Source organism: Cupressus sempervirens, chromosome 11 (assembly GCF_028749045.1).
Source record: "Cupressus sempervirens isolate cs-2001-9-10 chromosome 11, ASM2874904v1, whole genome shotgun sequence".
Lineage (NCBI taxonomy): Eukaryota > Viridiplantae > Streptophyta > Pinopsida > Cupressales > Cupressaceae > Cupressus > Cupressus sempervirens.
The window spans coordinates 46,295,895-46,321,727 of record NC_143128.1 but is presented as its reverse complement, the minus strand read 5'-3'; the positions used below and the strand labels follow the sequence as shown (position 1 = coordinate 46,321,727).

Below are 25,833 nucleotides of genomic sequence, written 5' to 3'. Positions count from 1 at the left end.
ATAACATTACTTTTAAATTACATATGGTGTTATTGTTGATATTACAGAATATAATGTTACTTGTTAATATTACATGTACTTAATCTGCAAATAATATAGGATAGATGAATGATTTCTTGAGGATTCTACCCAACACGTCATCCCACTGTGGGGGAGATATGGTACATACAAAGTGGGAAAGTAGCCAAAGGTCCATCTGGGTTAAGCAGGAGATCAAATAACGGATGTGCTTTCATGCCCCTGAATCCTAGAGACTTAAGCAGGAGACAATATGGTAGTTGTACATCCAAACCCCTGAACCCGTTGGATAGGCTAAACGGCACCTCACACGTTCTCCCATGGTACTTCATAATGGCGATGAATAGTTTGCATGGAACATCCAAAGGCAATAAAAGTTCTACAAAAGCATTGTTAAATTTCATATTTATATATCTGTGACACTAACTTGGTTACAGCTTCAATATTAAGATACAATTTTGACATTACACATCCAAACCCTAATTAGAGAAATTTGGGGCAATTGAGTAAGGCTCCTGTCACGAACATTACATTCCCCAAAACATATTCTTTCATTTGTCTCTATGCATACCCCTGAACAGTGCCGAGACTGTCAGAGTTGTATGACATCAATTCCTGTTAGAATTTGGGATTTACACTTTGACCACATTTGCTTGGGATGATGCTGAAGCTAGTGGTGAAAATAGCAAAAGGGTTGGGGTATCCCAAGACAACCAAAGTCTCAGATCTTCCTGCGCCGCAATGGAGATTAATTTTAAATGCCTTTGTTGTGTAACATCTCCCTGTGAGAATTGATAAGTTCTGAATCCTTTTCAGAATTCTGTTTAATAATAAGTTACTAAAATTTACAATAACATACAAGGATGCATCCCCTGCCCTAAAACCTGCTGTCCCCGTCCCCTAGCCATTTCAGGAACAAGGCAACACCAAGGGGACCTCCCATTGGTGTCCTTGATGCCAACCCAACCCTCCAAAATGCCAGGACATGCCCCTTGCTGTTTGGGGACAGCTGGCAGTCCCCAAAATAGCTTGGAATCATCCAGGGGAAGGCTAGCTGTCCATAAAGAACAGGGGGTGTTTCCTGGAGTAGAAAAACAAATTATTATTTTTCTTTAATTTCATTTGCTTCTATAACTTTGTAATCAAACTGATATATTTAAATTTCAAATGCATGAGAATCAAGATAGCTATTCCAATTGAAAACTTTCATTCTTGAAATTTGAAATTAAAAATTATGCAGTATGCACTATTATATTTCTTTGTATGATTATACTTTATTTGCTCTAAAACAGTTTACTATTTGACATTAACCATAGTGGCTACCATTGTAATGTCCCTGTTTTGGGGACATTAGAAAATTACACGTCCAAGTTATAAGACAATTAAAAGTGACTTTGGAGTTCAATTAAAACTATTTTAAAAGTCTCTTTTAACTAAAGAAGGGGAAAAGGTGACAAAGGAGAGAAGACGAAAGACGAAATAGGAATCTAAAGAGTCACAATTGAGCTTTAAAAGAGGGAGTCTTGTTCTTTCACAGGCATGCTTGGATATTTGCTTGGTTTTTTATTTGATTATTGATCTCTCTTGGAAAGTCAATTGGAAGCTTCACCTTCAGCCACTTGGAGGACGGAAACCCACAAGCCGGCAGATGGTGGACGAAAAAGTGGAGGTGTCATTTCAGGTGTCTCATTTGTGCTTACATTGTATTTCTGGTCTAGTGTTCCAATCTGATTGTAATACTGTTTTTAAGATTGGATTGTGGTGATAATAATAGTTATTGTATTACTAATGTATAATGCAATAACATTGGAGGTATGTTAATGAGGATGTATCGATTTATTTGCTGGTTTATATTACTGCATGGGCTTGCATGAGTTACCTATTGGTGCTGAAATCTGTTTGAGAGCAAAATTAGTAGAATATTCATTAGGGATATTACAATGGTATCAAAGCCAAAGGTCTTGCCAGCCTATGAGGTTTAATAACAGTGGAGTGTATAATTGCTTCATTAGAATTCTGGGAATGGTCACATTGAAATTTTTCGGGGAAAAATAAAACTTTATCTTTAGAATATGTTATCCCGTGACAGTAGATGTTTTTAGATGTTTTTATCGCCCAGTAACTGAGTGTCCATGGTGAACATATGTGGTCAAGGAAATAAGTCGCTGAATTTGTTGTTGAAATAATTCACACTTGTTTTTGGAGAAGTGTTCCTTTTCTTGTGGAACCGATACTCATATTAGAAAGAGACAATTGATACATTCAATAGTTGGGAGGGGAATGCTTATGTTAGGCAGATAAATATTATATTAGGAATTATCGGCTAAACACCAGAATTTAAGCGCTAAATCTTTTAGCGACCTATAGTTGATATCGTCTTAGATTAATTTTTATTTGGAGCATACCAGTTTTTCCTGCCATTAAACACTATCAACGAACTCAGTACGAAGACAACGAATAGAGATATGCATGGTCCTGACTCACCATTATGCTAGGTGGTGATTTGATTAATCTTTGGACACATGCCTATTGGAGAAAGGATTAAATTATTCACAATAAAGCTATGAGAATAGACGGGAATCCTTTCCTAGCTCAAGAGTGATTAAACTTGGAGAATGGGAATTTTGTTTCGAAGCAGTAATTCAAGAAGTTAGATAGGAGTCAGCCCATGGAATCATTATATCGGGTTCAATTCAAGAATTTGGTAAAGACTTCGTATTTCATAGTCGAGTTTGACAGGTTCAGAAGCATTATCATTCCTTCTGCAAAATGGCATTACATTAACTCGACTTGTGAATTACCATTACAACAGTTGGTTATGCGATGCTTCCATCCGTGTAATAGCATCAACAAGTGAAGAAACGACAATTTGTTTTCCAGAAGACATATTTTCATCAAGCCTTGGATACTTTACCTGGGATTGAGTCGTCTCGAAGTAGACAGAATTCCATCAACGAAGATTTTTAACAGACCCAACCTATCTTTTTGTATTTATCAGGTACCAATTTATGTATTGTCGTGAACTTTAGGGGCCAGAGCTTATACTTAAGTCTGGTTGAAAATTATTAAGTGGTGATTTTAATATGTTCCACAAATATGGAAGTAATGCTCAGGCTATATAGCGGCTACCTCAATATTATTTTTGAGGCTTCTTATAAATTAAAATTTGAGCTTTTATTAGCAGTGGCAATCAAAATAAAATGTTGAGACTTGGTCGCTATGTATTATAGAGCCGATGTCATTGTCATGAAAAGGAATATCAAGCCTCTTTGTTATTCATGCGATGTAGGTTTGTTAGTCAACGGTAGCTATTTTAAAAAGATTGGAAAGATTGGTGGGGAGAGTCATTTATAGCAGAGCCGATGAATTGTTATAGCAGAGCAAGACAATTGTCTTCAGTACCTGAGCAGGAGTTGTTGGCAACGTCACTAGTAGAAGATTCCTCAAAATGCGTAACTCTTGAGTACAAGATTGTCGTGTGGATTTTCCTTGAATCTGTTTCAAGACAAGACAAAAGAATAGGCTTCAATTGGGAGCAAGACCTATTGAGGGCGAACTAATATCAGCAGTGTTGGTTGTTTAAGGGAGTGTCATATTTTGGTCATTAGTGCACACGATAACAAAATAGCAAGTCCTGAGTATACCTCCACATGTAATATAGTCGTGAACAGTTTAGCTTTGGCGGAGATTATTGTGGGGTGAGTGTATCATTGGAGTTGCACTCAAAAGAGCTTGCTGCAAGTGAAATTTGGAGAGGTTTGTTGAATCCAAAACAAATAAAAAACATCATCTAGAGATGTTAAAGTAATGGCAACATCAAGTGTCACCTCTTGACTCGTAACCAATGTGCCATGGATATTTTCTATTGGTGTGACAAAACCTCTTAATGTGAAACAAATCAAAAGGTGTCAATGTGCCTAGCGGGCTCTGTATTTAGAAACAACAAAGTGAGAAAGAAAGCTTGCGTGAAGGAACAACAAGCACATCTATGATGATGAGTAGAGTGCAAAGGTGTGGAATTTTAATTTCATATTTCCCTGAAGGAAATCTAGAGTAATTTGGAAGCTTGGGCATCTTGAAGGAGAGTAAGCATAAAATTGCAATTGCCATCTCCTAGGTGGAGAATTTGTATGAGCAGGCAGTGGTAAAAGAAAATGGTTTGGTGTCTTAATCGATTCACAATGATTCGGAGAGAGTTTTCAACTGCTGTAATATTCTCACTCTTAGTTGACAATGAAATTCGCAGATTGACTAGTGACAATTTAATCAAACAATTGGTGCTCAGCATAATACAAGGTTCAGATATCACTGTAATGATTCTCGGATAATTATGATCAAATATCCCAGTTCGATGCTTAGTGTATTTCGTTGAACAATTGGCAAGTCTCCAAATGCTTTGAGGGAAAATAGGGTTATCTTCAAATTATTGTTACTTAAGCTAAACCTGAAAAGAAAGGATTAACTAATATAAACAGAATGCCAAATAAACTCTAACGAGCGTCCTGTATTTAATAATTATTATCCAAATTTCATACAAATCTTACTAAGCTAGCAGTAACATCCCAAAACTACATTCACATTCAATCATGTGCAATACCAAACAAATACAAAAGGGAGGAAGCTAAGGACAGACCCGTGATTTCCACATATCATGTACTGGAATAGATATCCAGTTCTATTGTGCGGTTGTGGTTTGTCTTCACCAAACTATAGTTGGTTGTGTCAAAGCTCTGTGCATACTTCCTCAAATCTGCCGCACTAGACTCCTCTCGAATAAGGCCTTCTAGATTTCCCTCGACTGCAGCCACTCTACTGTCGGTGTCTTGATGAATGTTGGGGAGTCACTTCTTCACGCTGCAGCAACCCATGACTCCCTGTTTGATCTCACGACGACTAGCAATCAAGAATCCTGCACTCATTGCTGACAGTAACTTTATCCTCTCCAACTGTAATGGAATTATGTTGCTGACATTCCCTTACCAATTTGCAGGTGTCGGCTAACACTTCTGTTGCTACGTCTAGTCCTGTTAAGACCAAAATCTGCTATATAATTAATCGAACTTGATACTAAGTTGCTGTTGGTCGAGTAACTCCAAGTTTTTAGGTATTTCAAGCTCCACCCAACAATAGTAGCTGAAACCAATAATGTGAACACTAAGTTTTTGTCTAGCTTTCCTCTTTCCCAAAAGGTTTGTCGTCTTTTGGAAAAACCAATCACATTAAAGCAACCAGAACTTTCAATATATTCAGTTCATGAATTCTTCTGTGTTCAAATCCCAAGGAGGAGTCTCTTATTTATAACCTCGAAGTGAGGGAAAAGTGTTGGAATAAGAGATGTGGGATAAAACAACAAATTCGTCCTATAGTCATTTAAGTCACTTTATAAAGCAAATGACTTTTAAAACATAAAGTAACTTTATCAAAGAACTTTTAGTTTATTAAATGATGAACTTAAGATAAATCTCCCATGTGACTGGTAAGCATCCTAACTATTGATGCCATTAATCTATTCGGATGTGGAGATAGATTAACCCGCCACCATGGAACTAGTGCGGGGGAGGGGACAAGACAACTGCTGAGTACATATGATAGATTGTTGAACTTTAAGTTACAATGTTTGTTGTAAAGCTCTTGTGATACTAATAAGTAGGGAACACGGTTTATGGAAAAAAGTTGATCTTGAGTCAAGAGTAGTTGAATGCGAGAACTCTTTCTTTGACTATAGAATCTTATTTTGGTGTCGACTCTATGTTTGTGCGAATTAAAGAATTGATGCCGTTAACAACTCCAGCTCTATCGTTCAACTCCAACTCCATTGCATATCACAATGAGTAGATTCAGTATGAGATTAAAACTTCATACTCCCCTTTCCCATAACACAAAAATAAATTACCTGAGGAAGGATTCTTATCCTGTTGGGCATAATTTGCATTATTGTTACCTAATTTCAATCTACACTCTTTCTCAAAATGTACATACTTATTGCAATGATAGCATTGGATGTTCCTTTTATCAAATCTACCTCTACCTCTTCCTCCTTGAGCCTCTGGATCGTCTTGAAAAATTCTGATTTTGGCCCCTTCCTGAGCCTTTGTTGTTGTTACTACTGCTGCTAGCACCATCATTCTTTGAAATTTGCAATTGGGAAGCAAAAGCCTTCTCATTGACACTGGTAGATGTGTCCCTTATTCTATCCTCATGTGATATGAGAGATCCAACCAATTCATCATACTCCATGGTAGCTAAATTTTTGCTTTCTTCTATGACAATTGCTACAGTATTCCATCTTGGGGTTAGAGATCTTAATACCTTCTGTATTATTTGCTCTTGAGTCATAGATTCACCCAAAGTGGCCATTTTATGAGTCACATCTTTCACTCTCACATAGAAATCTCCCACACTCTCTGTCTCCTTCATCTTCAAGTTCTCGTATTCTCTTTTCAAGGATTGTAGCTTCACAACCTTGATTTGATCATTGCCATGGTAAGCATCTTTTAGAGTCTTCCAGGCCTCTTTTGCTGTCTGTGCATTAGCAATTCGGGGAAACAAGCGCTTCTCAAGAGCCATTTGAATGTGAAACAATGCTATTGCATCCTTCTTCTCAGCTTCTTTCTTCAATCTCCTATCATTAGGTTGGAGAGTATTCCAATCTGCGGGCTCTTCATATCCGAATTCAACGATCTCTCAAAAATCTTTCCCAATCAAAAAAGTCTTCATCTTGATTGACCAATATTAGTAATCAACTCCATCAAACTCTAAAATTTGCAAATTGTTTGCCATGTTGCTATCTTCCAAACACCTTCAGCTCTAATACCAAATATAGAAAATCGAACAGCAGCTAATAGATTTTAATATAACAATAAATAAAAACTAACTATAAATAACCCAGCACAACAAAGGAAACTTTTGTTTAATTCAAAACCATGATCACAATATATATGTGACGATTTTGTTTTTTTTATTGTGAATGATGTTTGGTATTTGGATTCTGGATGCTCTAACCATATGTCTGGTAACAAAGAAATATTTTCAAAGCTTGACGATAGTTACAGATCCAATATTACTCTTGGTAATAACAATACAGTGGATATTGTGGCCAAAGGAGCCATGGATGTTCAGACAAAGGAAGGTATGAAAAGTGTTCAAGATATTTATTATACTCCCAAGTTGAAGCATAATTTATTGAGTGTTGGGCAGCTATGTGAGAAGAATTATAGAGTAGTATTTCAGAACATGCAATGTACTATCTATGATAAGAATCAGAAAAATAAAGTGATTACAGTTGTTCCTATGACAAAGAATAGGATGTTTCCTTTGAAGTTTGGTCAAAATGACAATCAGCTTGTCAATATGGCTTATGAGGATAAAAGTTGGTTGTGGCATCTTAGGTATGGCCATTTGAATTTCAATAGCTTGAAGAATCTAACATCAAATGCATTGGTTCTTGGATTGCCTAAGGTTGACGAGCATAAACAGATTTGTGAAGGCTGTGCAAAAGGGAAACATGTAAAGGAATCATTTCCAAAAGGCAGTGCATGGAGGGCCCAATACCCACTTCAGCTTATTCATTCAGATATTTGTAGTCCAATGCAGACACAAAGCTTGGGTAAGTCATCATATTTCATTACTTTTATTGATGATTACTCACACATGTGTTGGGTATATTTTTTGAAGACTAAAGATGAAGCCTTTGATACATTTACGAGGTTTAAAGCTCGTGTAGAGAATGAGAAAGGGAACACTATCGAATGTTTGAGAACAAATCATGGAGGAGAGTTTTGCTCAAAAGATTTTTAGAATTTTTGTGAGATGAATAGGATCAAAAGACAACTCACAACTGCATACACGCCCCAACAGAATGGAGTGGCTGAAAGTAAGAACTGTACTGTGGTAGAAATGGCAAGGAGCATGCTACAAACCAAGGGTTTGTACAATTCTTATTGGGCTGATTCAGTTGCTACAGCAGCATATATTCTCAACAACAGTCCTACAAGTGCCCTAGACAAGAAGACTCCATATGAAGCATGGTATGAGAAAAAGCCTAATGTAAATCATTTTAAAGTTTTTGGTTGTTTGGCTTATGTTCGCATCCCTGATCAGAATAGGCAAAAGCTAGATGCTAAAAGTGAATCGTCTATTTTTGTGGGCTATAGTGAGGAAAGCAAAGGTTATAGATTATTCAATCCTATTACTAATAAGAATGTTGTTTCAAGAGATGTGATTTTTGATGAGGGGAGAGTTTATGCTCATCAAAAAACACATGTTGAAAAGCCAAAATCAGTTTTAGATGATGATGTTATTGCTAATAATGATAATGAGCAGCCAGCTAATGGTTCTATTTCAAGATCACCAAGCCCACCAAGAAACCCCTCACCAATCCCAAGAGCAAGTCCATCCTCAAGTCCTCCAAGAAAGATAAGAAGATTGAGTGATATCGATGAGAGGTGTCAAAATCAAGCACATGAAGAAGATCCAATAGGTGAGATGGTAAATTTTGCATTACTTGCTAAAGCTGATTTTGAATCATTATGTTTTGATGATGCATGTGCTAATGAGGTTTGGATGCAAGCAATGAATGAAAAGATGGATTCCATTCATAGGAATGAGACATGGGAGCTTGTAGATCTTCCACATGAGAAAAAGAAGATTGACACAAAATGGGTCTATAAAACTGTAATGATCCCATCTTTTGGCCTTCACGTTCTCCAAAGTCTAAGTGGAGGATAAGAAAAAATTAAATTAATTTCTTATAAAGTCATTAAATAAATTAAAATTAAAAGGTGGCTTTATATTTAATTAATTTAATTAATTATTGTATTACAAAGGAGATGTGTCTAGAGTGTGTATTAATTATTGGAAAGGTGGAAGCCTCTAGAAGCACAATTAATTATTGCAAGAGAGGAGTTTCTAGAGAGTGCATTAATTATTGGAAGGGGGAAGCTTCTAGCACTTGCAATTAATTAATGTTTTAGTTCTTTCTAGAAGGGTGAAGGAATAGGATAAATAGGGGTGAGAGTCTCATTGTTTAGCATGGGATTATTGTATCGAATGATTATGACTTGCATTTGATAACAGCTTGGATGTGTGAATCACACTCTTTTTTGGCAATAGGGGACGTTCATTCTCTGTTGTAACATTCTAGATGTCATTCCCTTAGGGTTTGGCCTTTGGAATACATCTCTTTGTACTTGATTGCAGCATTTTCAGAATTAATATAATTTCAGCAGTTGGTTTAGCTTTTGGGCATTCCTGGGTGTCCATTACAGTGGTATCAGAGCTATAAGTCCTGCCATCCTGTGGAGATCATATTGATAGCCGGATAAAGATGTATATTAGTCCAGATCAAGATGTGATGTTCAGACAGTTATTGGGTACATTAGAGAAGAGGCAACGTATGCAACAGGAGCAGAATAGGCGAATGGATATGATGTTGCAGCTTATGGCTAGACAGATGGGCATCAACATTGATGATTTGTACGTTGCTCCAGAGCAGAAGGTAGTCGATTTCTCAGGTGGGATCGAGACACGTATAGAGCCAGCCAGCTATGATGTTGGTGATGTGGGCATTTCGGCAGAGTCAGTAGAGACATGCGTGCAAAGTCAGGAGACCACATATGAAGCCTTGTCAGGGGATGATGACGTAGCAATAGTGGAATTAGGAGAATGCGAGGATACTATCATATCAGAAACCACTTCTATGTCAGTTGAAGCATCCAATGAGAAGTTTAATGGTATAAATGCAGTGGTTGATGTATTTTCTAATGAAGCCACACATGTTAATGATTATGAGTTTTCATCAACTACAAATTCAGTTCAGTTTCCTGTTGCAGCAGTTAATGTTGTTCCTATGTCCATATATTTCGATGCGGCAACACCTATTGTTGATACAGTTAGCATGAGTACATATGGTTCACCTACAACTATATCTTTTTCAATGCATGATGGTGATAATATGCATTCCAGTCCAATATATATTATGTGGATGGATAAAGGGAAGAAGACGTTTCATAGATCTTCTATGGAGTTGCCTTATGATGACATTCTGACTTCATCAGCACAAGTTTTGAATGCTAGGCTACAGGGGTTGGTCCTAATGATGCGGGTTTGCAGTTGGTTTAACTTCCATATGGATATCACATATTGGGATCCAGGTGGAGGTTGGAGTCCATTATGTTACTTAATTGCTTGAGGACAAGCAATTTCAAGGAGGGCGGATTTGTAATGATCCCATCTTTTGGCCTTCACGTTCTCCAAAGTCTAAGTGGAGGATAAGAAAAAATTAAATTAATTTCTTATAAAGTCATTATATAAATTTAAATTAAAAGGTGGCTTTATATTTAATTAATTTAATTAATTATTGTATTACAAAGGAGATGCGTCTAGAGTGTGTATTAATTATTGGAAAGGTGGAAGCCTCTAGAAGCACAATTAATTATTGCAAGAGAGGAGTTTCTAGAGAGTGCATTAATTATTGGAAGGGGGAAGCTTCTAGCACTTGCAATTAATTAATGTTTTAGTTCTTTCTAGAAAGGTGAAGGAATAGGATAAATAGGCGTGAGAGTCTCATTGTTTAGCATGGGATTATTGTATCGAATGATTATGACTTGCATTTGATAACAGCTTGGATGTGTGAATCACACTCTTTTTTGGCAATAGGGGACGTTCATTCTCTGTTGTAACATTCTAGATGTCATTCCCTTAGGGTTTGGCCTTTGGAATACATCTCTTTGTACTTGATTGCAGCATTTTTAGAATTAATATAATTTCAGCAGTTGGTTCAGCTTTTGGGCATTCTTGGGTGTCCATTACAAAAACCAAGTATAATAGTGATGGGAGTGTTGAAAGACACAAGGCAAGATTGGTTGCTAACGGTTTCACTCAAAGGTATGGCATTGATTATGAAGAAACTTTTGCACCAGTAGCAAGACAAGAAACTATTAGGATGTTAATCTCTCTTGCAGCTCAAAAGAAACGGAGTATTCATCACATGGATGTGAAAAGTGCCTTTTTGAATGGGTACTTAGAAGAAGAGGTATATGTGGGACAGCCACAAGGTTTTGAGATTCAAAGCAAATAAGATCATGTCTACAAGTTGAAGAAGGCTTTGTATGGCCTCAAGCAAGCACCACGTGCATGATATGCAAGAATTGATCGATATTTTCAGTAGAATGGCTTTTAACGAAGTAAGAGTGAACCTACCTTTTACTACAAACAAGAAGGTAATGATATTTTCATTGTGAGTTGATGATTTGTTATATATGGGTAGTAGTTCAAAGATGAAAGATGAATTTAAAGTTGCTATGATGAATGAGTTTGAGATGAATGATTTAGGTCTCATGAAGTATTTTCTTGGCATGGAGGTTTATCATGATAAAGATGAAATTTTTATTTGTTAAGAAAAGTATGCAAAAGATATGTTGAAGAAATTTGATATGGCTGATTGTAAAACTCTTTCCACTCCAATTGCTCATGGAGTTACATTATGTAGAGATGATGGTGATGAAATTGTAGATGAGACATTATACAGTAGCATTGTGGGGAGTTTGATGTTTTTAACTCACACAAGGCCTAATATTGCTTATTCAGTTTCATTGGTTTCAAGGTATATGACAAATCCATCAGAGGAACATATGAAGGCAGCCAAGAGAATTTTGAGGTATGTGAAAAGCACAGTAGATTTCGGCATTCACTATTCTTCTAGTAAGTTTGAGCTAGTTGGCTTCAGTGATTCAAATTGGGGAGGTAGTTTGGATGACCGGAAATCTACATCTGGTAATTGTTTTTCTTTGGGTTCTAGTTTAATCACATGGAGTTCAAAGAAGCAAAGTATGGTTGCTCTTTCTTCTACAGAAGCAGAGTATGTTGCCGTTACTTCAACTAGCACACAAGCTTTATGGCTTAGAAAGCTTCTTGAACAAATTGGACAGATACAGGTTCAGCCTACTATGATTTTTTGTGACAACATACGTGCCATTAAATTGGCCAAGAATCCAGTTCATCACAGCAGAACTAAGCATTTTGATCTGAAACAACATTTTATTAAAGAGCAACAAAAGGCAGTTGAGTTGAAATACATCAGCACAAAGGAGCAAATCGCAAACATCTTCACAAAGGCAATTGCAAAAGATCAGTTTTTGGCTCTTAGAGATCAGATAGTTAGCCCTCTCAGCATCAAGAGGGAGCATGAAGAATTGATGCCATTAACAACTCCCGCTCTACCGTTCAACTCCAACGCCATTGCATATCACAATGAGTAGATTCAGCATGAGATTAAAACTTCATACTCACCGTCAAAGCTTTCAGTTCTAATTTCCATTTCTTGTTTGCTTTCTTAATAAAGAGCATTTTGACTGGTAGTCCATGCATTAGATTCTAGTCATCTGTAGTTTAAGTTCAGCTTAAATAAAACTCTCAAGTTGCACCATATCTTCAATACGGTGAACTCTGCCTCTTTGCATGTTCAATGCATTGTATTATTGCCTAGATTATGGCCTTCAATAACGTCTATGCTGCCATTATGAGTTGGTGTATTAGCTATTTTTTTTACACAGAAAGGAAATGCCAATTATAGTGTGGCTGTCTGCCGGCACATATATATTGTGATCATGGTTTTGAATTAAAAAAAAGTTTCCTCTGTTGTGCTGGGTTATTTATAGTTAGTTTCTTTTTATTGTTATATTAAAATCTATTAGCTGCTGTTCGATTTTCTACACGAATGTGCCTGCATTGATTACTTGATTGTTTAAATAAGCTGTGAAACCATTATAAACGTTCGAGTCATCAGGAATTGGATTGAGCAGGAGCAGAGATATTGTTCTGGATTTAAGTCTAGTACCAGCAATGTTAAAGTCTGATTTGCAAACCAAAGAGAATTGTGTGATGGTGTTTAATGTTGAGTGTTTGGGGTCAAATGTATGAAATTGTAACCACATTAACCCTTTCATGACAAATGTTCGACAAAATGCATCTAGGGGAAACTACAAAATCTTGGTAAAGATTAGCAGAGATCTTAGAGAGGTTCTTGTGTAGGAAATAAAGATCTTCTAGGCAGCATATAATTTCAGTGATTACATTTGGTGTCATAGGTGAGCACTTTTGAAAATTCACTTGCACAAGCAAGCAGTCTACCTATGGGAAAAATACAGGGCTTGGATAAAATCATGAAAAATATTATGAAGCTACAACAACAGTTAGCCCAGAATTTTGAATCCAATATAAGAGCGCAAAAATAGTTGACATTTATAAAGAGTATAACAAACTTCCTACCTAAGTTCAGAGGGACTTACCCTTCATTGATTACATGGATTTTCATCCAAAGCTGCAAAACAAGACTGACATGAAAAAAAATTAAATATTATGAATTGGATCAGGATCTCCTTGCGAAAGACAAGTGTAGAAATTTGTATGAGATAATAATCATCATACTGGTAGTCTTGAAAAAGAAAAGCAGCCAACTAGCACTAATTCGCAGCCTTCTCATTATCATGTAGAAGATGTTAAACATGGTGCGAGTCTAGTAATGCGTAGTATGGAGATTGAGGTTTTGTGCAGGGCTGCTGATACTAATGCTGTTGATGGGCATATGGGCATATGGATGGCAAATTGGAGGAGACTAACCAAGCAGCCCATGATGAGGACTCAGCATCTTTTGAGAGTGCTGATGTTGATTTTGATTTGACTTAAGGGTCTCCACATATGGTATGAATTGTTCCTGTGATGAATTTGATTGCGATCACAATGCTGTCTCTAATTCTATTTATCAGCTGGGTATGAAAGATGACATTGATGATGTGGAAATGTATGATGAAACACTTGCTTCCACCTCATATGCATTTGATTTATCTCATAGGCCTGTTAGATCACCTTATTTGGAGAGTCAAATGAAAATGACTGAAAATAAAATTGTTGCAGCCCTATCACATTTTGATAGCATACATGAGATGGCTGAAAAACATTATTGGAATAAACAACTAGCGAGAAGACAAAAGGGATTGAAAGAAGAGTTCACACATTTGCATGTGATTAAGGAGGGGATGAAAACAATGAAATCAAACTTTCTACATCTTCTTTCAGATCATGATCATCTTCTCAGTCTAACAGAAATCTATTCCGAGGCACTAAGGAAGAAGGAAAAAGAAGTAGACACCCTTTCTTATGAGCTCACGAATACTAAGGGCTTCCTTGGCGGCATCTCATGAGGCAGAAAATCAGATTGTTGAGATTAATCAAGAATTGAATTTGGCATGCTCTACCTTGGCTCAACATTCAGATGTAGGAGTTGAGGAGATTGACAATGATGACAGTGAGTGGATTGACCAGCATGAAGACAACCATGAGAATTCTGATTTTTATAACAGCAGTTATGTATCTACACCATGGCATGTGGATAGAGACCAAACAAGTGAAAATGACACAAAGATTTCGCTTGATGGTAATCATTTCATTGATGGAGATGTTGATTTGAGTGTTGGTATTTATGGTGAAGTTCATAATCCCAGATTACCCATTCCGTATGCTAATTGCTTCGACCGATTATGTAGAGACATATCACCTAGTATTCATGAGATGGCAGCTGTATATTTGCTAGCTGGTGATTTTATCTATATGCACACTCCAATTGTCAGTGAGTTTTATGTTTGATCTTCTACCATTTTTCCTGATGTGGTTCAACCTCTAGAGGTTAGCAAGTTACAGGTTGATTCGTGGAGATACCTCACCCTGAGACACACACCTTATGAGATGGTTACCCTTCTGACACATAGGCACAATGACAGCCACGTCATCTTCTATATTATCGGTCCAGTTTATGATAGCAATTTGTGGTGGACTTATGAGTCGAACTTCATGCATACTCACAGTTTTGGTTGGGTGATCTATTTGTTTAGTTGGTTGATCCAAGATGATAGGTTGGTGGATATCCATTACACTTTCCAGGATCGTGTTGATAGGATGGTTTGGGATCCATGTGTTGACCGTATTTATATGTGGCACGTTGAGGATTTTGTCGTAGTTCTACATAGTTTGAGACTGGATGCAATTAGGATCAAAGTTGCACAGCCTACAGATGCTGCGGTACTTCACAGATTCACATGGGATCCAGGCATTTGGTTGATGGATGGATTGCATTTTGACACCTTGCTTCGCAATGCGGCAGGATTGTTTTCAGATTGGGCTACAGAGCTACCAACAGATTTATATAGGATCCTAGTACTGATTGAGGACAAGCAATCTCAAGGAGGGAGGCTTGTAATGTTCCTTTTTTGGGGACATTAGAAAATTACATGTCCAAGTTATAAGACAATTAAAAGTGACTTTGGAGTTCAATTAAAAATATTTAAAAAGTCTCTTTTAACTAAAGAAGGGGAAAAGGTGACAAAGGAGATAAGACGAAAGATGAAATAAGAATCTGAAGAGTCATAGTTGAGCTTTAAAAGAGGGAGTCTCGTTCTTTCGCAGGCATGCTTAGATATTTGCTTGGTTTTTTATCTGGTTATTGATCTCTCTTGGAGAGTCGATTGGAAGCTTCAGCTTCAGTCGCTTGGAGGACAGCAACCCACAAGCCGGAAGACAGTGGACGAAAACCCATCATCATGGAGGCGTCATTTCAGGTGTCTCACTTGTGCTTACATTGTATTTCTGGTCTAGTATTCCAATCTGATTGTAATACTCTTTTTAAGATTGGATCGTGCTGATAATAATAGTTATTGTGTTGTTGAGATATTTTAATGAGCATTTATCGATTTATTTGTTGATTTATATTACTGGTTGGGTTTGCATGAGTTACCTATTGATGCTGAAATCTGTTTGAGAGAAATTAGTAGAATATTCATTAGGGATATTACAGCCATAGGAAAATCCACTTCTACAAAAGGGGGATGGTGACTCAGATGATTTTGAGTCTTTGGATATTGATAGCCAAATAGTTTCATGCTTGAGACTTTCAGATCTCCACGTAGATGATAAGCTTCTCATAAGAAAACATTCAGATTAAAATAGAATTCTATGCAACTAAAATGAATGATTGCCATATGGATTATACTAATGATGTAAGAGAACTGAATCAGGCCATCTCATAATTTGTTTGATGTACAGAAATTTGATCTATAAGCAAGGGAGAAGAAAAAACCATGGATCAGGCAGTACTAGGTGTGTCCGTTTAAAGCTGCTTGTGGGACATAAACTCAGATCTGCAGCCACTCAAGCAAAACTCAAGCAGTGTAATTCTATCAATCCATCTCGGGGATCTTGTGAGGAAGATATTTCAGTTGCTCTTCTTCTTTGCTTTCATTATCATCAAGCGGTGTACTTCTATCAATCCATCTCTGGGATCTTGTGAGGAAGATATTTCAGTCGCCCTTCTTCTTTGCTTTCATTATCATGGAATCCTTATTGTTTATGGTGACAATGCATGTGGAGCATGGTACAACTGCTCATTTATAGTATTATGTTAGTCATTATCATTTGTTCCCTTTATAAAGAAGTGATTGCATTTGATGTTCACTGTTCTACTTCTTTCTTTTTAGGGTTCAGAAGCCTGTGAATACTCTTTTCGTATTTAACTCTCAAAATTTTCATTCTCCAATACTGTACATAAAGTGAATCGCACCAGGAGTAATATTTTAATTTTGAGCTGGCGAGGCTTAAAGTTCACTATGGTCTGTTTTGCACTTACTAGAGTCCAAACTTCAATACTCAACCGCACGGAAAGTCCCAACCAGCGTTATACACTGGCTTGCTAGGGATTGTACATAATCACAGGCATCATCAGCCACCGGTAATCAACAGATGAATTTTAGCAGGCAGTGGTGAACGGTTAATCCAGCACACTTGTGTCAATTCCAAACAAAACATCCCCCGATAAAATAGGCACAAACAAGCCTTCCGAGGAGTCCAAACTTAAAACAGCTCTTGATTGTGTTTCACATGTTTTGATATTTTTTTCTCAATTCTTCAATGAATGATTCGAAAAACTTCAAAAGTGTACAGTAAGAAGTCCCGACCTGAATTAATTTGAGCATCCTGCATTCCATGAAATCTTCCTCCTCTGTGTGTAGCTGAATTCCAATTTTCTTGCCCCGAGATTGCCCCGTTATCCAATTTCAATTTCCGGGCAACATCTGAAATATTGTATCCAAAATTGATGTTGAAATGTCAAAACAAACTGTTGTTTCTGCTCCTTACGTAACTTTAAAAACGTGCGGGTGCTGATGAAACCTATGATTTTGCTTCGACAATGATTTGAAAAAAAATGGGCGTTCATGATTTGTATTTTGTTTTACTTGTGTGTTGATAGCTTTGTTATTGTTTCCGTTGTGAAGAATTACAAAGATGTGGGTGTTAATGAAAAACAGTTGTTGCTAACAAAAGTGACAGCTACGTTTATGCCTATGTTCTGAACAAAACTATATGGATGTGAATAATATTTCTGCTTTTGCTTTTGAGAATTTAAAAAAAACACGTGTGCCTTGCTGTTTACCTCTGCTGCTCTGTTCTAGCTCATCGTCCTGCCTGCACGGATCAATGTACACGGTAGAGTTGCAGAGAACGGGAGAGAAGCGACGCGACCTTCTGAAGATGTGTGAAGAATGGCGCACAGAGGAGAATGTTATTTTAATTGGATTAAGTAGAAAACACTTTCCCAGGAGAGCCATGGACCTGGTTGAAGAGATGAAAATACACGCAACGAGGGACTACATCAAAAACAAGATCGAGTGAACTATTTCGATGTTGAATTGAACGGATAGTGAGATTTTTAAACGATGCGATTTGATTTGCAAGCCTAATTATCGAGGTTCTAGGTTAACCCCAACTCGAAAATTAAAGTTCCTTGCACAAGAGGTTGTGTCTGAGTAATTGAAATGGTCGTGCCCGCGTGCCGATGATAGTTTTTCGTTTTACAATTTTTTATCATGTTATATGTATATCGTTTGAGAAATAGAGTGGGATTTTAACCAGTAGGTAATCGCACCGATGTGCATGTCCTTTATATTTGTGGAATATCAATTAGGAATTTTTTATTTTTTTTAATAATTAATGAAGTGCATGAAGTCGAAAGAAAGGTTATATTTACATGAGGTAAATAAAAGACTATACAATTTATTCTTCGGATATTGAGCTATCCTTCCTTTCTTTTTCTTTATTTTTCCTTCCCCTTCTTCTTTTATTTTTCCTTCCCCTTCTCCATCTCTATTTGTCTTGTATACTTCTCTCTACCAATGTAAACATTAATCTTTTTCTTCTCACTCTACGTGTGTGTGATCTTTTGTGCCTCTCTTTCTCCCTCACTATATCCTTTATATTTGTGGAATATCAATTAGGAATTTTTTATTTTTTTTAATAATTAATGAAGTGCATGAAGTCGAAAGAAAGGTTATATTTACATGAGGTAAATAAAAGGCTATACAATTTATTCTTCGGATATTGAGCTATCCTTCCTTTCTTTTTCTTTATTTTTCCTTCCCCTTCTTCTTCTTTTTTTCCTTCCCCTTCTCCATCTCTATTTGTCTTGTATACTTCCCTCTACCAATGTAAACATTAATCTTTTTCTTCTCACTCTACGTGTGTGTGATCTTTTGTGCCTCTCTTTCTCCCTCACTATATCTTCATCTTTACCTCTAGAGATGTCTCTTTATTATTCTCCTTTCCATGAACATTCTGGTAGATATTGTAACATTATATGATTGTCATTATATTGATATTTGTCATGATGTTTATAGTAGTTATAGACTAATAGTTTTTTTGTGCCACAATACTTTTCTTTATCGTTTATGCTTGGACCTATTAAAATGGATATAACTGTTAATTTTATTATAAATGATTATATTTTAATTGGTATATTAGATCTAATGGTGTTGATTTGTTTTGAATGTGTTTAGATAATGCATGAACTAAGTAAGCCTACAAGTAGGAATTTGTGAGAATTATTTATGACAAAAATTTTAAAATTATAATTTTACACCTTACCATGACCCTTATTAAAAGCATCGCCAACTTTTCACCTACATAGATATCCACCAAATGTACTTCTAATTCATTAAGTACAATCTCCTTTTATGAGCACTAGTATAATTTTTAATATCATTTTTCATTCTTATTTTACTCACTTGCTATTATAAAATATGATAAAAAAATGAATAAAATTAATATTATAATAATATTCCTTTAAAAATAAAACTTATTGATAGAAAACATAATACCTAAAAATAATTTAAAATATATTATATTATTTTTGAATAACTAATATTTAATTCTTCTTATTTTTTAGATTTATTTCAAATAATATATGAGTTGATATATTAGGTTAAGTTGAATAATATATAATATAACTATTTCAAAATTATTAATCAAACTACTCTCTTATGTTCTTGGTGTGTACAAGGGAAAATGGTTAGTGGATATCTAATAGTCAAATGCTCTTCAATCCTACACATTTTCCTTGTCCCTTTCTTCTTATAGATTATATTTTGTAACCTATTTAAAGCAACCGAAATGACAAGTTCAATAAGGATTTAGATTCATTTTGAAGAGCTTGGAATGAATTTGTGCTGTAAGCTAGCTATAGGGTTGTCATTTTAAAGTATGTTATGAGTGCTATCTCAAAAGTAAAGTTGGGTCCTCCCCTCAACCTAAATATTTTATAACTTTTAAACACTTGGATTCATTCATAATTCATAAAAATTTTAAGCATTTTGGTTGATTTATAACCATTTGATTACTTCAAGTCTGATTAAAAGACATTGATAATGGAGAAATAAGTCTTCAAAAGGCAACACTGGTTGAATATATTTTCATAATTTAAATTTATAAGTATGAGATATATTCTATAGCAAGTCAATTTGTGATATTGCCATCATGATTCAACTATCTATTTTGTAGTCAAACTCATTGACCCATGTTTCACTAGCAGTGGCTCCTAAGAACCCATTGCTAACGAGAATGAATGGAACACATAATAATTATTGCATCTAGATGACAATAAAAAATGTAAAGCATTGGACTTCCTAGGAGGTCATCCCTCAGAACTACATTAGCTAAGTGTACTTAATCAAGGAGTTTTATCCAAGGTTAAGTCCACTTTGTTTGTGACTCCATTCACAAAACCTTCAACAAGTGTTGTGCCTTGAAACCATTATTATGAATCACCTTAAGCTTGCCTATTGATAAGTAGGAGGTATTATCCACAACAAGTCAAATTGCAATGTTGCTACCAGGATTCATTGTGCATTTTTTGAGTCAAAATCATTGACCCATATTTCACAAGAAATCATCTCTCTTGAGAATGAATGGAATAATTAGTACTCATCACATCTAGGTGGTTCTCATGCCTACCTAGAGGTCAACCATCCTAATACTATTCCAGCTCAAGTGTGTTTACCATAAAGTGTCCTCCAAGATTAAGTACAATTTGTTAGAAACCCTAATTGTAAAGCCTTCAACAAGCATTATGCCCTATGAACTATTCATCCTAAAGCTCCTTAAACTTAGAAAAAATACTCCAATAGTTGAGTATAGTCCAACATACGTAAATTTGGTGAAACAATAAAGAGTTTAGAAATTGCAGGACAACAATATAACATAAATGAAAACAAAAACCCATTGTTGAAGAGCTATACTCAGTTGAAGTCACGAATGACATTAAAAGAGACTTCATTTACACATTCTAATGAAACCTTGGATTTGAAAAAATGGATATCTTTTGTAATCCTAAAGATTGCATTTTTTTATGTTTTATTAAGTGTTAGAATCACATCTTTATTGACCATTGATTTTACAAATATACAACAATTCATTATTTCAAACAGAAACAAAAAGTATACAAAAATCAACACGTGAATAACTTCATGTGCTTTCTACAAAAAGTTAACATATTATTTGGAATTTTGAAACGTCTAAATAATATATAAATTGAACAATAATTCATTGGTCTTATAAGGTGAAACTTTCCTTAGCTTATGTTATGCATCTACCTCTATAACATGAGCCTTTATGAAGAAGTGTAGATGTAAGTTGTAAGGTGATTCCAATTGTTATAGATTTTTCCATATTTAAATTCATTACTTCCATACTTAAATCTATGTGCACCTAGAAGTTGAGTTTTCTTCCCATCAATCAGCCAATCCCTTGACTCTCAACCACCTTACTAGTAAGACCATCCACATTTCATCTACATGTGTGTACCTAAAAGAAGACAAACTTCATTCTGTTTGCTCCCACTTTATCTATTGATAGTGCAAGTTTCTTATTACATTTCATTTTAGTTTTCAAAAATTTCATTAACAACATTTTTATTTTATTTGTATTTTAAAAATTTTTACATCTACACTTACATACTTGTCCTGAGAAAATGAACAAGATGTATGATGTTATGGCATCTTGAACTAAAGGAGGACTTATAATAAAACACTCCACTTTTATTCACTTTTATTTCAATGGAATTGTAAAAGAAAATTGTAAGGCATTTTACCTCTAAGTTGGTTGCACATCTGGTGTAAGGCATTGTACATTGTATCATGTCTAGGCATGAAATATACTACTAGATATTTTGATTATTTTTTAGGCATCTATTTTTGGAAGCAATGGATTTCTCACCATTTCTTAGAATAACTACATTATTGAGTTTTGGATACCTCAAATTCATACTAGCACTTTGGTATATGAGTTAAAACACTATCGATGTAATAATCTTGTTATACCCTAATATCAAACCATCATGATAATGAATATTTGAATTCTAATATCGATTAGTGTGGAGGTGTATCTATACAAATTGTTATCCCTAGAATATCCATCAAAATGAGCCCCTCTCATTCTTTGATAGTTGTGATTAGGATGTTTAGGCACTAAGATCATAGAAAGCATTGATAAGGAGTTAAAAATCACCAAGAACTTTTAGCAATACAAGATTCATATTAATATCACTAAATCTCAACATTTGGTATTAGTTTATCATTGATTGCAGAAGCTCACTTGGTGTTGATTGTGATGAATGTCGTGATTTTGCACTCTATTATGGAAATGATAACAAGTTGACTTGTCATCCACCATATAAATCTCCTTTATTCTATAAATGCTTCATGGTCTCATTATCATTGACTAAGTCGTCCACAATAGGCTCTAATGAAAATTAATGAATGGCTAAAACTGTGGAATAATTAGATCTTTCCCAATTTTCTTGCATTGATCTAATGCCTAAGTTGGGGTTCTTAAATATCTAATAAATTCATCCCTCTATTGGACATCCTACGCTTAGACATGGATGTTTGAGAGTATGAAGTTTGTCCATTTGTGTTTGTAAAAAGATTGTGTGAAATTTTTTGACATCAACATTTTAGATCATATTCATTAGATTGCATTAAATTCTTTCTATATGCTTGTTGCTCATTCTTTTTTTCTCATACGAAGGCAGCTCTTGTCAGAAAAATTAATTAATTATCTCCAACAAGACTTGTCTGGATAGTCTAACCAACGATGACCAACCTGCCACCAATATGCTCATGCTTTTCACATTCCATGCACTGTTTTATTAGATAATGACAACAATAGATGAAAAAAAAAAGATTGAGAAAACAGTCTTTCTCTATTTTAGAAAAAAATAACAGTTTTATCATATCCTCATTTTAAGATAGAATTTTAATAATAATTAGATAATACAATGTTATTAAATAAGTAATAAAGTTATATAAAAACTATTACTAAAATATAAAACAAGGAAATAATAATTATTTAATCTATATTATTAATAAAATAATATTTAGTGTGATATTTTAAATAATTAAAAAATAATAAATTTCAATGAGTAAAGAAAGAAATAAAATTAAATACAAGAGACAATATTCTAGAAAGTATGTTAACTTTCTAAATAGAACTTAATGCTAATAAAATAAACACAAATAAGTAAGTAAATAAATAATATAACATAGAATAATATAAATTAACTAAATCTAATGAAAAGTTAAGAGATGTTTAACAAATAGACACAACTCCTAAAAATTTAGATATAAAAGGGAGGAGAGTTTGTTTTAGAGAGTAGAAAAAAGGAAGAGAAGAGGGGAGGACTTCAAAAAGGAAAGATGGAAGAGGAAAGTAATATGAAGAAAATAAGGAAGTGACTTTCTGAAAAGGTATCAATGATATTGAAAGGATGTGAACCTTTGAAAGGGTTATAATTATGAACAGTTGTGACTCGTCAAAAAATATTTTTGATTATAAAGTATTGAGACTTTTCCAAAGGATTTTAGTTATGAAGTGTTGTGACTTTTTAAAAGGATTATAACTATGAAGTGTTGTGAATTTTCAAAGGATTTGTATTATGAAAGGTTGTGATTCTTGGAAAAGAAGAAATTTAAAATTAAAAAATCCTTTCCTTATAATTAGAAAATGAAGAATTTTGGAAAGTAAATATAGAGTTGAGATAATCTAGAAGGAATAATTCATTGAAAGGTCGACTAAGGACAGAGCTACATGGACCAAGAAAAGAAAAGGTAAGAAAGGTATGCTTTTGGATTATATTTATTTAATTATGTTTATGACTTTATTTATATTAATGAATCTATTGAAGAGAAATGTAGTACATGTGTTAAGATAGTCTCGTAGGTCTTTGAAGGATAAAGGCTAACTAATCGAGGATCATTTTGAAGAACCTAGATGGTCTTCCCAGAGGATTATGAAGCCCGACTTGAAAGGTAGTTTCAGGGAAGAAGGTCAAATAATCATAGGTTATTCCTCATGAGCACAGCGGATCCTCCTAGAGGATTAGGAAGCTAGATTAAGGGATCCTCAAAGATGTCTAGAATTAGTAACATTCCTAGATATCAATCATTAGAATTGAATTTAATAGTCTATACTTCTCATAATTTCTATAGGTAAATTTGTCTGTAATAATACATTAATCTATTAGGAGAATTGTAAGACTCGAAGCATGGGGGTAGCAAGGTATTAACACCTTGAACTGACCACCATGGCCGAGAATTCTCCATGTTTCCAAAATATTATGATGTTGTCAAAGATATGCATATGTCATTGGCCTTGGATAGAGGATGCTCATCTAAGAAGAATCTTAAGGGGTGCCCTCCCAAGATGATGACAAAGTAGCTATGAGATATGAAGCCCGATCTGGAGACGTCCTTAAGATTGGGATTAACTTAGAGGGTAGAATAATATAGTTAATTTTATTATTATTGTGATTCTAATGTTTATTCTTGTAGGCATTACTTGTCCTTAACTAACCCTATTAGTGGGGACATTACAAGTTTTTATCTTAAGAAGGAAAATTTAAGTTTATGAGAAATAAATAGAGTTTATTCTATGTTGAGAAGTTTTTCTCTTATTTTCTAGAGGTTATATATATTTCTTCTATGTGAAGGCATATCATAATGCTTTCAAGAGAAATATTGCAATGACAACTATGAAGTTGGAGATGTAATTGATTTTTCTTGTGAGCAATAAGATTACCAATACTTTTCCTATGGATCTTTCCTTGACATATTATCAAGATTTTACCACGTGTGTGTGTGTGTGTGTGTGTGTGTGTGTGTGTGTGTGTGTGTGTGTGTGTGTGTGTGTATTGTTGCTTGTGTTGTCATTCTTCATTATTTCTCTTATTATTTCTTTGCATCTAATTTGTGATGTAAGTTTATTATTTCTAGTTGATGCTTTCACCTTTATAACAAGTGGTATCAAAGAAATTTTATTTTTGCAGTACCTATGTTAGAATTTGGTCTTGATTTTTTGCAACATCAAATGGAAAAGGTTCTAAACGCAAGATTTGAGGTGGAGAAATTTAATGGCAAAAATAAATTTGAGCTATAGAAGCTCAGGATATGTGTTTTGTTAGTGCAATAGGGATTGCATAAGGCATTAGCTAGAAAGTCAAAGAAATCGATAAATATGATAGATGATTGTTGGGAAGATTTGGATATGAGAACCCTAAGTACAATCTAGTTGTGTTTGGCAAATGAGGTTCTCTTTGAAATATTGTTGAAGAAGATACAACTATAGGTTTATGGAGTAGAATGGAGAGTAAAGACAAAATCATTAACAAACCAAATCAACTTGAAGAGGCAACTGTATAGCCTACAAATGAAGGTATAAAAATTGTTGATCATTTAAATACTTTCAATACTCTAATTTGTCAATTGGGTAGTATGGATGTTAAAATCAAAGATGAAGAAAAAGGAGTTACATTGTTATGTTATTTGCCTGAATCCTAGAATCACTTAGTTACTTCTATTAGTTTTAAGTACAACTGACTCCCTTCAATTTGATTCTATTATGGGAGCTTTATTGTCTAAAGAGGTGCAAAGGAAATCTAATATAGAAACCTCCACATTAAAAGCAATGGTGGTTAGAGGTCATTCTACAGAAAAAGGGGAAGGTACAAGACATACATCTTCACTTAGTTACTTCTATTAGTTTTAAGTACAACTGACTCCCTTCAATTTGATTCTATTATGGGAGCTTTATTGTCTAAAGAGGTGCAAAGGAAATCTAATACAAAAACCTCCACATTAAAAGCAATGGTGGTTAGAGGTCATTCTATAGAAAAAGGGGAAGGTACAAGACATACATCTATATTTAAGTCAAGAGGCAAAAAGGGTAATGGAAAATGTTGGTATTGCAATAAAGCTGGGTATCTCAAGAAAGATTGTTGGAAAAGAAAGGAAGAGAATGATGAATCCAAAAAGGAAATGAGTCCAATTGAGGCAAATTCAGGTATGGCTAGTGAAGTATTATTTTTTTGCAATATTTTACAACATCAAGATGAATGGATTTTAGATTCTAATGCTTTTGATCACGTATCCACATAGGAGTTGGTTT

General features: G+C 34.9%; 1 protein-coding gene across 2 annotated transcripts in view; it reads right to left on the bottom strand.

The window, feature by feature from the left end:
• LOC149528178 (Translation initiation factor 2, small GTP-binding protein) overlaps nt 1–17,974 on the bottom strand; it is a 130,287-nt gene extending 112,313 nt beyond the window's left edge. The window contains exons 1-2 of one of the 2 annotated variants that reach the window (XM_089809178.1): nt 17,495–17,884; nt 17,019–17,135 (exon numbers count right to left, since the gene is read on the bottom strand). In XM_089809178.1, coding sequence (XP_089665304.1) covers nt 17,019–17,135; nt 17,495–17,669 — 292 coding nt within the window. In that variant the 5' untranslated portion in view covers nt 17,670–17,884. Of the gene's footprint in view, nt 1–17,018; nt 17,136–17,494 lie in introns of both variants that reach the window. The other variant, XM_089809179.1, reaches the window with a different exon arrangement.
• Nucleotides 17,975–25,833: the final 7,859 nt, after the last annotated feature.